Genomic DNA, 12,591 nt, shown 5'->3' with positions numbered 1-12,591 from the left:
CAATATACTTCTACTTATATTTTGAAAGAAAAAAAGGAGTTTATTGCAAAACAGCATACTGCATTACATAGCATCAGCCTCGGCCTCATATTTACCAGTTTTTTGATTGCATCAAGAGGCCACGTTGAGTGATCTATACTCTGTTTATATAAGGAGTTCAAAATAATCTTTGAAAACTGGAATCAAACGATAAATTTATCTTGTTATAAAAATTTTTGAAATCTATGCTTATGAGAAATCTTCAAAGAATTCTTAGAAAATGCATATTATAATAAAAACTATCCATGGATTTCAAAAAATGTTTCAAGCCAAAATCAATTTACCTTCTAATTCCATTTTCCCACAATTTTTTGAAGTACCCTTATACATTCTACATTTTTATAAACACAAAATTGCCTACCAACACCTTTCTCAGAATGTATTCCCATTGTTAAGTAACATATGACTGGATATGTTTTAATAATTGTACATTATAGAAGAGAAATAAAGATTAATGTACCAGTGCTGTGGCATAACCAGTTGAGTAGCTACCTTCAATGCCAGCATCCCATATAGGCTCTGATTCTATCCCAGCTGCTCCATTTCCAATCCAGCTCCCTGCTAATACACATGGGAAAGCAGTGGAGGATGGCCTAAATCCTTGGGTCTCAGCACTCATATGGGAGGTTTAATTCCTGGTTCTGGTCCTTGATTCCAGTTTTCTGCTAATGTTATGCAAAGGTTCCAATGTCTTCTAAGCCTTCTACTCTAGCCTCTGGAGCAACTGGCCACTCAGGTATTGAGGGTCTTCAGGGCATTAAACAAAAAGATTCTTGGTAGAATACCCAGAAGACTCTAACTTCTGGGGTAGTGTGTTACCCCTCTGTGCAGTACATCTGCATTTCACAGGTATTTACAGAGGACAATGTATTAATGATGATATTTTTGTAAGCAGTGAACCCTTTTCTAAACAAACCTAATAAGAATGAATAGGTAAAAGCACAACTTCTTTAGTTGAAGCAGAGGTCTTGGAAGCAGATTTGTTGAATTTTGAGCAAGAGAGGGTTTTGTTTATGTTCTATTGATAACTCGCATGTGACTGCTTCCCTTTCTTTTACTGGAGCCAGTTGCCATAGCAAATATTCTGCAGCATAATAAAGAACAGCAGACTGCAGAACCAGAGAGAAAGGCACAAATCAACCCATGTACTAGGGAAGGGGCTGTTAGAAACCATCTCCCTAAATGACTATCATACAAAAACACATACATACGTACAATCCTGGAAAATTAGAATAAACAAACATCTTTGGCATGAAGATCATTTGAAATGAGAAAAATGCCCATGTAGTTAGCCTGGCTGCTGGCAGGCAGCATGACCCCCAGGCACATTTCCCCACCCCTGCCTTCTACCAATCAGGTAAACTGCTCCCAGGTGTGGCCCAGTTACACCTGGAAAGTTACCCTAGCTACATGACCTTCAAGCTCATTGGCGAGGCATGTTGGTGCCAGTGTCGGTTCTGTCCTATAGAGTTAGTATTCCCCTGAGTTAGTTAGGTCCCTTCTGCCTGCCCTTTAAAAGCACACGCGGCTGTGAATAAAGACGGACATGTTCACCAAAGCCTGTCTCCCATGCTTCTTGTGGAAGAACACCTCGCCCCACTCTCCCCGACAGTGTGGACTTCGCAGGATGAGTCTGCATTCCATGAAGGCAAAGCTTGCATGTGTGGATGCCGGAGATGTTGAGGCATGGCGAGAATCACTCAGACATAGAGCTGCAGTTCTCCTTATTTATTATCTGCCCCCCAAGTCCATGACTCTGCATATCAGCTTTTGACGTTCGGTATTTAGCTGGATGCCCCTGTCTCTCCAGTTTTGGTTTCATAACTTTCATTGGTGCATCTGGCCATGTTCTTTTTTTTTTTTTTTTTATGGTCCTGATCTTGTTTTTCACTAGTTAATCTCACATGGATGTGATGTTTCCCGCTCCTTTCTTGTGTCTTCATCTCTGGCTAAGATCTGTAGATCTGCCTCCTCCATGTTCCCAGAAAAAGCTCAGTTATCTCCATCTTCCAGGCAGATGATTTCTCTGAGTGAAGTGGGGGCTTGGTGCAGTGGTTAAGTTGTGAATTGGGATATCAGTATCCCATATCAGGGAGCCTGTTCCAAATCCTAGCTCCTCAGCCTCCAATCCAGAAATCTTGCTAATGCTCACTCAGGTAATAGATCAAGTAATTGAGTCCCTGTACCCATGTGGAAGACCCAGGGGAAGATCTGGGCTCCTGACTTCAACCTGGCCCAGCCATAACTGTTGAAGGCATTGGAGAAGTGAACCTGTGAATGAAAGATCTCCACCTCTCTGCTTTCCAAATAAAAATAACATAAATAATTTTTTGAAAAAAGATTCTTCTGAGTAAAGGCAACTGCATGTAAAAGTGCTTTCTGCTGGGCCTGCACTACCATACTAATGGTCTGATTGTTTGAACTATTCAATATCAATTTGCCTGTAGTCATAGAGCTAATAAATGCTATATAGAGGCAGGATTCAAAACTAAGGGTTGTGTGTTTCACTCCACATGTATAGTCATGGTTCTTGAAGTGAACTCCTTGGACTACTTGCTCCAGAATTATAAGGTTTGTATTATCAAAATTCAGATTGGTAGGCCCACCTTGGAGCAGAATCTGTCAGAAGAATGTCTATAACTTTGAATTTTAATATGCTCCCAAGTGATTTGTTCCAGCTTATGGAAGATTAAGAATAACTGACCTAGAATATAAACAACCAACAATCTCTGAATCCCTCAAATCTCAGTGTCACTTATGACCCTCTTCAAGCAGTGTTTTAACATGATAGAAGAAAGGAAAATGAATGGAAGGGGGGAGGGGGGGAAAGGGGAGGGTTGCGGGTGGGAGGGAAGTTATGGGGTGGGGGGAAGCCATTGTAATCCATTAACTGTACTTTGGAAATTTATATTCATTAAATAAAAGTTAAAAAAAAGGCATAGGTATGGACCCCTTACCTTTCACGGCTCCCACCACAGTGAGAGAGCTCAGATGCCTACGGAAAGTTTGCCCCATATCTCGAAACTGCACTCCCTTCAACTGGACACAGCTGGGCTCCTCTTTGAAGGACTGAATGATTACTTTGGCCCCCAGATCCCTGGATCCCAATATCTTCTCACTCTTGGAATATAAACAGTTCTGCAGATTACCTGCAATACAGAATGAAGTTTAGAAGACCTAAAGCTTGTAGAACATGCTTCCATATGGGACAAATCTCCCATATGAAAGGCACGGTCAGTACAAAAGGACAATTACTGTTTGTTTTTCTTAATAATCTTAATTCCCTTTTCTTTGATTATCTTTTGTAAGACATGATGTAGCTTCCTCTCTACTCTTCCAGAAACTCCCAAACCAATCACCTTAATTACTGTCACAAAAATGGCAAACTAAAATCCACAAATCCAACCAAAAATGGTTGCTTACTTCAATTGAAGAGATTCCCTTGAGACAGTATGAGGTAAAATGGCCTTCTCGTGGTTGATAAATGTAGGGAAAAGATATGATCCACTGGGTATAATAACAGCCTATTTTAGTGTTAAGCTGTCCAGTGGGGTTTCCCTTGTATTGTGTTGTTTATGATTGGGGACTTAGTAATAATGTAACTATACAAATGGCAAAGGGCTCCAGAACTCCTGAACTAACAACACCTCCTTACCCAGCTGCACTGCTAGTGAGGAAAGCAAACTACATGAACCTACAGCTACTGCTGCTACAAAGGGCTGTGACCTCAGGATTTAGAACATTCTCTACTCACAACTGGCATTTCCTGATGTGAACCAACCTCATGAAAGAGTATCCCAAATCAACTCCTTATTGCCCACATTAATGAATCAAACAGGGACCAGTAATAAAAAACAATGTACCATTCTCCAGTAAATTTCAGAGTCCCTTCATTTGCTAATATCAAGAGAATGAATGGATATACAGTGTAAAAGAGAGATGAAGAGATGCTTTATTTTTAGATGATTTAAACTGATTATTTGTGCCAGTAACCATATTGTTTCAGTAGCCAGGTCTCATCACACTGGATTTAGCCACGCTGTTCGATAGTTCTACCACCCACAAAAGAATGACTTAATGTGAGAATACTGTAGACTTGTTTAAGATTTGGGATGATGAAATCAGTGCTTTTCCATTAGGAATTAAAAACTTTATAACACTTCTAGACTCAAACATAAAAGTGTGGCCTCACTGGGAGTGATTAAATGCAAAGTTATTCCAAAATGTAATCTGAGAACAACTGAATTGAGAATTATCAAGAGAGCAAAATAGAAAGCAAATCTCAATTTGGCAGAATTGTTAAAGTTGTCAGTCAGTGGATTCTAATTCACTACTGTCAAAGCTTTCTTCTTCAGAAGGACACATTTGTGATTTGATGACATGGGAGGAGGGGGGATAAGGTCAGAGTTCATCTCCCGTACTAATAACTCCCCAACCACGACATCAAACCTTTATGCCAGCATGAACTGATATGCACACATGATTCAAATCTTCATTCCAATCTTGCTATTTCTTGACATCTCTACTCTGTTGCTAGTCTGGCATCCAAGTTTCCACATGTACAAAATTAAACTCATGATTGCTACTCTCCCACTCCACAACCTGCTCCTCTTCCCATCTCAGTGAACAGCCTCATCATCCATCCACAGCTCATGCCTGGAAGTCATCCTTGACATCCACACCATCCTAGACCAAAGTTGACAAATGATGTCTTCACCACATATGAAAGCCTCATAATCTACAGCCTGGGAAACCAAAACATAACCTACTAAACTAACCATCCCTGAAATAGATGTTTAATAGGCACATCAGTGTGATTCAGTGCCTGTTATTCTAGTAGAAGATAAATTGACTTTTTCCACCACTTACCTAAAATATGTAGTAGTTCCCTTAGAAAACAACCCAAAGGTGCAAGGGTGTGTGGGGTGGGGGTAGGGGCTCCAAATCTAGTCAATAAGAATGTGCTGCCTGAGCCAACGATTCTGGAATTATGGTTTTCTTTGAATCTTAGAAAGAGCCTAGAATCAACTTCATAATAATATATAACATAGAAATGCTAATTGACTCTCCTGATTTAATTCTTCACAAGGATTTTTTTTCTCAAAGAAATAATTAATTTGAGTTATTTTCCTTTTATCCGTCTCACCAGGTTATCAGACTGCATGGGAAGAAGGATCATAAAGTGTTAGATGACAATTTATCAAGTGCATCCTGAAAGCTACACCATATTATGGACATTCAAAGATTAAAGACTTACTCTATCTCAGAAGTGGTCAACCAAAGCAATGCCACATATCATTTGACAGTGCAAATATGCTTTTGCACACACTGGATTTTCCAAAAAAAAAAAAAAAATACTTTCCTACCTTCTGAAGCATTGATCTCCTGGCATGAAGCAAGAAGCCTCTTCCTCTCAGTAGTGAGATTGCCCTGTATGATAATGTTCCTACTAAGCAGAGCCACGGTGGCCTTTAGGACGTGGTATCCCCCAGCCTCCCAATTCTCTGGGAAGCTGTGAGAATATCTAGGAAAAAAAAAAAAAGTAAAAGCAGAAGATAATCTAAAGACATCATTGTAAATCTTATTAGGAATAGTAAGCCCCTAAATGTGTGCCCCTTTCCCTTTGAGGGTCTGATTCTTTAGAGACTCCAACCCAGAAGAGTGAATGATGGGCAGAGGCACATGGATATTAGAATATTTGTTGTGTTACACTGAACACTTGCTATGAAACAGAAGTTCTAGAGTCTACAAAAGAAAGGTATTTAAGAAGTTTAAATCTTGGAAGTGTTTTATACTTTATAATGTTCTTGTCAAAATATCTAGAACTATTTAATGTAAAAAGGCATCACTGAAAGACAAATATCTTGGGACTGGCATTGTAGCTCAAAAGTTAAGCCACAGCCTGCAGTGCTGACACCCATATGAGCACCAGTTCAAGTCTGGCTGCTGGACATTTGATCCAATTCCCTGTTAATGTACTTGTGAAGGCACCCCTGTTGGAGATCCAGAAGAAGTTCCTGGATCCTGGCTTTTGCCTGGTCCAGCACAGGCTATTACAGCCATTTAGAGAGAAAATCAGCACATGGAAGACCTCTCTGTTTCTCTCTCTCCTTCTCACTGTCTCTCCCTCTCTCTCTCTTTCTGTAACTCAGCCTTTCATGTAAATAAATTTCTCAAATAAAAACATTTCAGACAAACGCATCCCAACAAAGCAAAATCACACCTCACCTCCAGATGAAAACTTAGCAGGTTGCTAATTTCATTTTCTCAGTGTTTTATCCCCCTTTTAGTCAACAGATTAATAACAGCAAATTGATCAAATACATAGGTCTCCACAGACACTCTCAAATACCCTTCTGAAGGTGGAGGCAAGATGGCGGAATAGGAAGGGAGCACACTGATAGTCCGGGGAGAGATAGTTTAATAAAAGTGGAGATACTGCAGGTTCAAGGAAGAGTAGGGGAGGAAACAGCAGAAGAAACTCTTCCAGAACGCGTGATTCACAGCGGACCTGTGTGGAGAGCGTGGGAGCCCACAGTTCGGGACACCAGCGGCAGACTCAACACACCAGCGCTGGAACGCAAGGTGAGCCGAACCTCAATAGCCCGAGACACCGGCAGGCAAGCAGAGAGAGGAGACTAGAGGGAACGACCCCCGGGGGGGAAAAGTTCACCAGGCTAACTGGAAGAGAGAGAGAGAGAGAGAGAAAAAAAAAAAAGGTGACTGGTACGGACACGGGTTTCTCTCTCTCTGCTCACCTCTCAAGGGCGAGCAAGACAAAGAGCAGGCGCCATCTTGGACATACGTCATAAGCAGAGCGACCTCAGGTCTGCACCGGCCCTGAGCCTAGCAGAAAAACCTGACTCTGGGTGGGGCGAATTAACAGGAGATTAGGACCTAGTAAATTTGTGGTGCTACTGAACTGAGACTGTGAAAAAAGAGACGGTGGGGGAGAGAACTCACAGAATTCACCTGAGTACTCTCCAGAGACGCTACAATTCCGTAACTTTGGCAACCCAGTGGGAGACTGAAGGAGAATTTGAACCCACTCTGAGGGCCAAACAGATTCCCTGTGTGGTCCTTGGGAAAGAGCTTCCGATCTCTGGCTCCTGTGGGTATATCATTTGCCTGCTAACTACCTCCAACTTCGTTCAGCTGTGCGGAATTACTTCCCTTTTGAATCAAAAAAAGAAAGAGAGAGAAAGAGAGATTTACCACTCCTAACCTGGGAGTGTCACCTTTGGGACACCAAACAGAGCTCTCAGGCCACACCCATCTCAAGCCCTAAGGCTCCATCAAAAACAGATAGTCCACTTAATCTAGAGTCATAGTATAACAAGAAAAAGCACCACAGTGAAGAAACCAAATATCTCCAATATGCCAAATAACAAACGCAAAAACCGAGGTAATAAAAACAAGGAAGTCACCATGACGCCCTCAAATGAAAAAGACACCCCAATTCAAGATTATGAAGATGATGACATAGAAGAAATGCAAGAAGCAGATCTCAAAAAATTGATAAGAACATTAAGAAGTTCTCAAAAACAAATTCTTGAACTACATAAAGCCTTAATGGACAAGATAGAAAATCTCTCTCGTGAAAATGAAATATTAAGGAGGAATCAAAATGAAACGAAACAATTAGTACAACAGGAAACTGTGATAGTGACTGAAGTGAAGAATTCAATAGATCAAATGAAAAACACAATAGAGAGCCTTACAAACAGAATGGGTGAAGCAGAAGAGAGAATATCGGACTTAGAAGAGAGAGAACAGGAAAGGATACAGTCAGATCAAAGAAAAGAAGAGGAAATTAGAAATCTAAAACATATTGTCAGGAATCTTCAGGATACTATTAAAAAAACCAACATTCGGGTTCTAGGAGTTCCTGAAGGCATGGAGAGGGAGAAAGGATTAGAAGGCCTTTTTAGTGAGATATTAGCAGAAAATTTCCCAGGTTTGGAGAAGGACAGAGAAATCCTAGTACAGGAAGCTCACAGAACCCCTAATAAACACGACCAAAAGAGATCCTCACCACGACACGTTGTAATTAAACTCTCCACAGTGAAACAGAAAGAAAAGATCCTAAAATGTGCAAGAGAGAAACGTCAGATTACTTTCAGAGGATCGCCAATCAGACTCACTGCTGACTTCTCATCAGAAACTCTACAAGCTAGAAGGGAATGGCGAGATATAGCCCAGGTACTAAGAGAGAAAAACTGCCAGCCCAGAATATTATATCCTGCAAAGCTATCATTTGTGAATGAAGGTGAAATAAAGACGTTTCATAACAAACAGAAATTGAAAGAATTTGTCGCCACTCGTCCAGCCCTGCAACAGATGCTTAAAGATGTGTTACACACAGAAACACAGAAACACGGTCATCAGTATGAAAGAAGATAAAGGAAGGAAACCTCACAGCAAAAGATCACAGGGAATTCAAAGCATATATTAGAACTTATCTTTGGCAAATGGCAGGGCAAAGTTACCACTTTTCATTAGTCACATTGAACGTTAATGGCCTGAACTGTCCAGTTAAAAGACACCGATTGGGATTTGCTTTTTAACCTGATGCAATTTTAAATGATGCTTAATTTTGTTTTTAAATTTCAAATCCTAGCTCTTACCCATACATGGAACAACAATTAAATTGTACATGTAATTCGCCACTTTGCTACACTAACATTGTTCCAGGGGTACTTATGATGTACTTTTGAATTTTCTATACATACAATAATGACATTTGCTAGCAGTTTTATGTCTTCCTTCCCAATATGTATGCATTTTGTATCCTTTCTTTGTGTTACTGCACTGTCTAGTAATTCCACCATAATATTGAAAAGTAGTGGTGAGAAAAAGACACTTCCCCCTTTCCCCAACTTAAGGGAAAACTGTCCAATTTCACTATTAAAGTTGGTTTTGGTAGATAATCTTTATCTAGATGAGGAATTTCTCTTCTGTTTCTTGTTTGCTCAGTTTTTTTATGCCAAATATCTTTTACAAAAGTTGATGTAACCATTTAACATTTTTGCAGTTTGTGTAGTATGTCCAATTTATTGATTTTTTAAAATGCTGACAGCCTTGCTTACGTGGGATAAATACCACTTGCTTGTACTACATAAAATTGTTGGATGTTACCTATTATTTAAAAAAAAGAGAGATTTCTAAAGGCAACCCAGAGGAATCCTTAATCCAGTTCTTCATTAGAAGAGATGTGCAATTCGGGACATGCTCAAGCTGACTTACCTCAAACGGTAGAGTTAGAAACATACCAGGGGATTCCAATTCAATCCCATCAAGGTGGCATGTACCAATGCCATCTCACTAGTCCCAGTGATCAATTTCTGTGCACAATTGATCATAATGATAGGACTAAGAACCAAAGGGATCACATAAACAAGAATAGTGTCTGCAAATACTAGCTGATAGAATCAAAAAGGGAGAGAACGATCCAACATGGGAAGTGAGATACACAGCAGACCCATAGAATGGCAGATGTCCTAAACAGCACTCTGGCCTCAGAATCAGCCCTTAAGGCATGTGGATCCAGCTGAAAAGCCCATGAGAGTATTTCAGGCATGGAAAGCCAAGACACTCTGGGGAAAAAAAAAATGAAAGATCTCCACGAGTGAGATCCCAGTGGAAAGAACGGGTCATCAAAGAAGGAGGTACCTTTCTCTGAAGGGAGGAGAGAACTTCCACTTTGACCATGGTCTTGTCTAAATATTATCAGAGTCAGTGAACTCAGGGGGCTTCCATAGCCTTGGAAACTCATGACAAGAGCCTAGGGTGATTACTGATGCCATAAACAAGAGTGTCAATTTGTTAAGTCAACAACAGGAGTCACTGTGTACTTACTCCTCATGTAGGATCTTTGTCCTTAGTGGGCTGTACATTGAGATTTAATGCTATAACTAGTACTCAAATAGTATTTTTCACTTTATGTTTCTGTGTGGGAGCAAACTGTTGAAATCTTTACTTAATGTATGCTAAACTGATCTTCTGTATATAAAGAGAATCGAAAATGAATCTTGATGTGAATGGAAGGGGAAAGGGAGTGGGAAAGGGGAGGGTTGCGGGTGGGAGGGACGTTATGGGGGGCAAGCCATTGTAATCCATAAGCTGTACTTTGGAAATTTATATTCATTAAATAAAAGTTTAAAAAAAAAAAAAAAAAAAAAAAAAAAAAAAAATTTCAAAAGACAAACGTCCCAACACCAATATTCAGTACCTCAAGGGTGACCTAAGATGAAGGTCTGTATTGTGCACAGTTTCCACAACAACAATTTCTTCCATTGGTTTGGCACCTTCAACACCTGCCCCGCTGATGATGACAACTTCATCCCCAGGGTGCCAGTCCACAGCATCTTCCAGGGCCAACACTGTGTCTTGGGCTTGAGCAGCTGCTCGAAGATGAGTAACAAGTACTTCTGGCAGCAAACCTAAAACAGCCCAAGGAAAATTTGTTTAAATTTATTTTTCTTTATATATTTATTTGAGAGAGAAGACGGAGTGTGTGTGTGTGTGTGTGTGTGTGTGTAAGTGCAAGCACTCCAATCTGATTGTTCACTCCTCCACATGCATTCAATGGGCCCAGCTATGGCCAAAAACACTCAGTGCACATGGGTGGCAGGAACACAACTACTTGAGCCATCACCACTGAATGCAAGGACCAGTATTAGCAGCAAGCTGGAATCAGGAGCCAGAACTGGTGCTGAACCAAGGCATTGCAATATGAGATGTGGGCACCCTAACTGGCATCTTTACTGTAAAGCCAGGTGACTTTCTCTTGATTAGAAAATTGAATAGTTATTAACAATATGATGTTATTCAGGTGAAGAATCATATGAAAGAAAAACCTGGAAAAGAAAGTTTCAGGATCAGTAAGCATCAATTTTTTCAAATTTTGGGGGGTGACCCAAATATTTTAAAAGTAGTAATATAAGCAGTCTGAGAGCACTGCAAGGTATTGAAAAACACAGAAATTGTAATAAGACTAAACTTACACTTGAACCACAGTTTTGCCACATTCTGCCATGCCCTTTGGGTAACACACTTATGGGTGGACTTCAGTTTCCTCAGTTAAAAACAGAAGGAACAGGATCTTCCACCAAAGGATTTTAAGAGAATTAACTGAGGAATCTATGAAACATCTAACTTGGATATTGCCACACAATAAACCTTCCAAATATGTTAGCCTTTTCTCTGCCTTCCCTGAATCACACTCTATTTTAAGAATGAAATTTTACCACTCTTTTATTCCAAATAAGTATAGTTCTTAGACTCATTGATGTAAGAACCTATAACTAATTTTCAATATGAAGACTTCTACCCATTTCCCAAACTATGTAAGTCGAGTGGAAAAACAAAATTACTTCACAACAGTTATCCTAAGTCTCTGTGCATGTGAGTACTTCAGACTTTAAATCTGGATGCATCCAGGATAGAATTGTTAAGTAAAGTCAAAGAAGGGGGAATCTGTGACTCTAGATATCTTAGTTTGTATTACATTCTGGCATATCCATCTGACTAGATCCATCACAGTACATTAGTCCTTAACTGTCTCAGATTCAAGAAAGTTATCTGTCTCAGTTTACTCTGGCCTTTTCCAGCAAGGGTCAAGGCAAAGATTTTTTTCAAGGCATTCTTCAATGCAATCCTTCAGAAAACACATGGCTTACTCCCAACTCCTCTTTCTTCAGTACACTTCCTTCCTCCTTTGCAATAGATCATAATTTACCTTTAGCCCACAGCAAGTTACTGTCCTCCCTTGTTGCACTAAAGTAAAGTAATAATACTTGAATCTTTAACTACAGAGGCAGCCAACGATAAATCATTTTCAAATTATTTTAAACTTTCTTCTTTATTTATTTGTCTGTGTGTGTGCAGGCACTTTGTACCAATAATGTTGTTTTAGGTTTAGAAAGGTCACTGGGTTAATGATGTAATTTCTGAAGTTTACTCGGGCAATAATTTTATCTTAAAAAAATTTACAGAGTTCAAAATTTCTAATTATAGGGCAGGTGAAAATTAAGACATAAATCATCTCAAAAAATAATTTTAATTTTATTCCTTGTTCATATATCTTAACCTTTGGGAACAGTAAAATGAAATAAAATTTCTTTATTATATATGCATATATATATGAATTACTCTGATTTGTTCTTGAAAAATCTCTTTCACAGAGAAAAATGCTTACCAAAGACAAAAATGCTATCAACTCTGTGATCAGTGGTTCACAACAGTGAATATGCAACAATCAACTCCTTATGTGCCTAAGAACACAAAAGCTGCACGTGGCAGAATCAAAAGTAGAGACAACTGGCTGGCGCCGCGGCTCACTAGGCTAATCCTCCACCTGCGGCGCCGGCACCTCAGGTTCTAGTCCTGGTTGGGGCACTGGATCCTGTCCCAGTTGCTCCTCTTCCAGTCCAGCTCTCTGCTATGGCCCGGGAGTGCAGTGGAGGATGACCCAAGTGCTTGGGCCCTTCACCCGCATGGGAGACCGGGAGGAAGCACCTGGCTCCTGGCTTCGGATTGGCGTAGCGTGCT

General features: G+C 40.1%; 1 protein-coding gene across 32 annotated transcripts in view; it reads right to left on the bottom strand.

Annotated features, from left to right (window-relative positions):
• Positions 1 to 12,591, bottom strand: part of PKHD1 (PKHD1 ciliary IPT domain containing fibrocystin/polyductin) — a 524,425-nt gene that overhangs the window by 314,517 nt on the left and 197,317 nt on the right. For all 32 annotated transcript variants that reach the window (XR_016234007.1, XR_016234005.1, XR_016234006.1 and 29 more), the window contains 3 exons: positions 10,271 to 10,481; positions 5,406 to 5,563; positions 2,997 to 3,188 (listed from right to left, as the gene is read on the bottom strand). Coding sequence is in view for 22 of the 32 variants with exons in the window: in XM_089333174.1 (XP_089189300.1) it covers positions 2,997 to 3,188; positions 5,406 to 5,563; positions 10,271 to 10,481 (561 nt within the window). In the remaining 10 variants the exon portion in view is untranslated. The remainder of the gene's footprint in view (positions 1 to 2,996; positions 3,189 to 5,405; positions 5,564 to 10,270; positions 10,482 to 12,591) is intronic.

Source organism: Oryctolagus cuniculus, chromosome 5, assembly GCF_051225735.1.
Source record: "Oryctolagus cuniculus isolate XC-2025 breed Fujian yellow rabbit chromosome 5, ASM5122573v1, whole genome shotgun sequence".
Taxonomy (NCBI): Eukaryota; Metazoa; Chordata; class Mammalia; order Lagomorpha; family Leporidae; genus Oryctolagus; species Oryctolagus cuniculus.
This window is presented reverse-complemented; position numbering and strand designations above follow the sequence as displayed.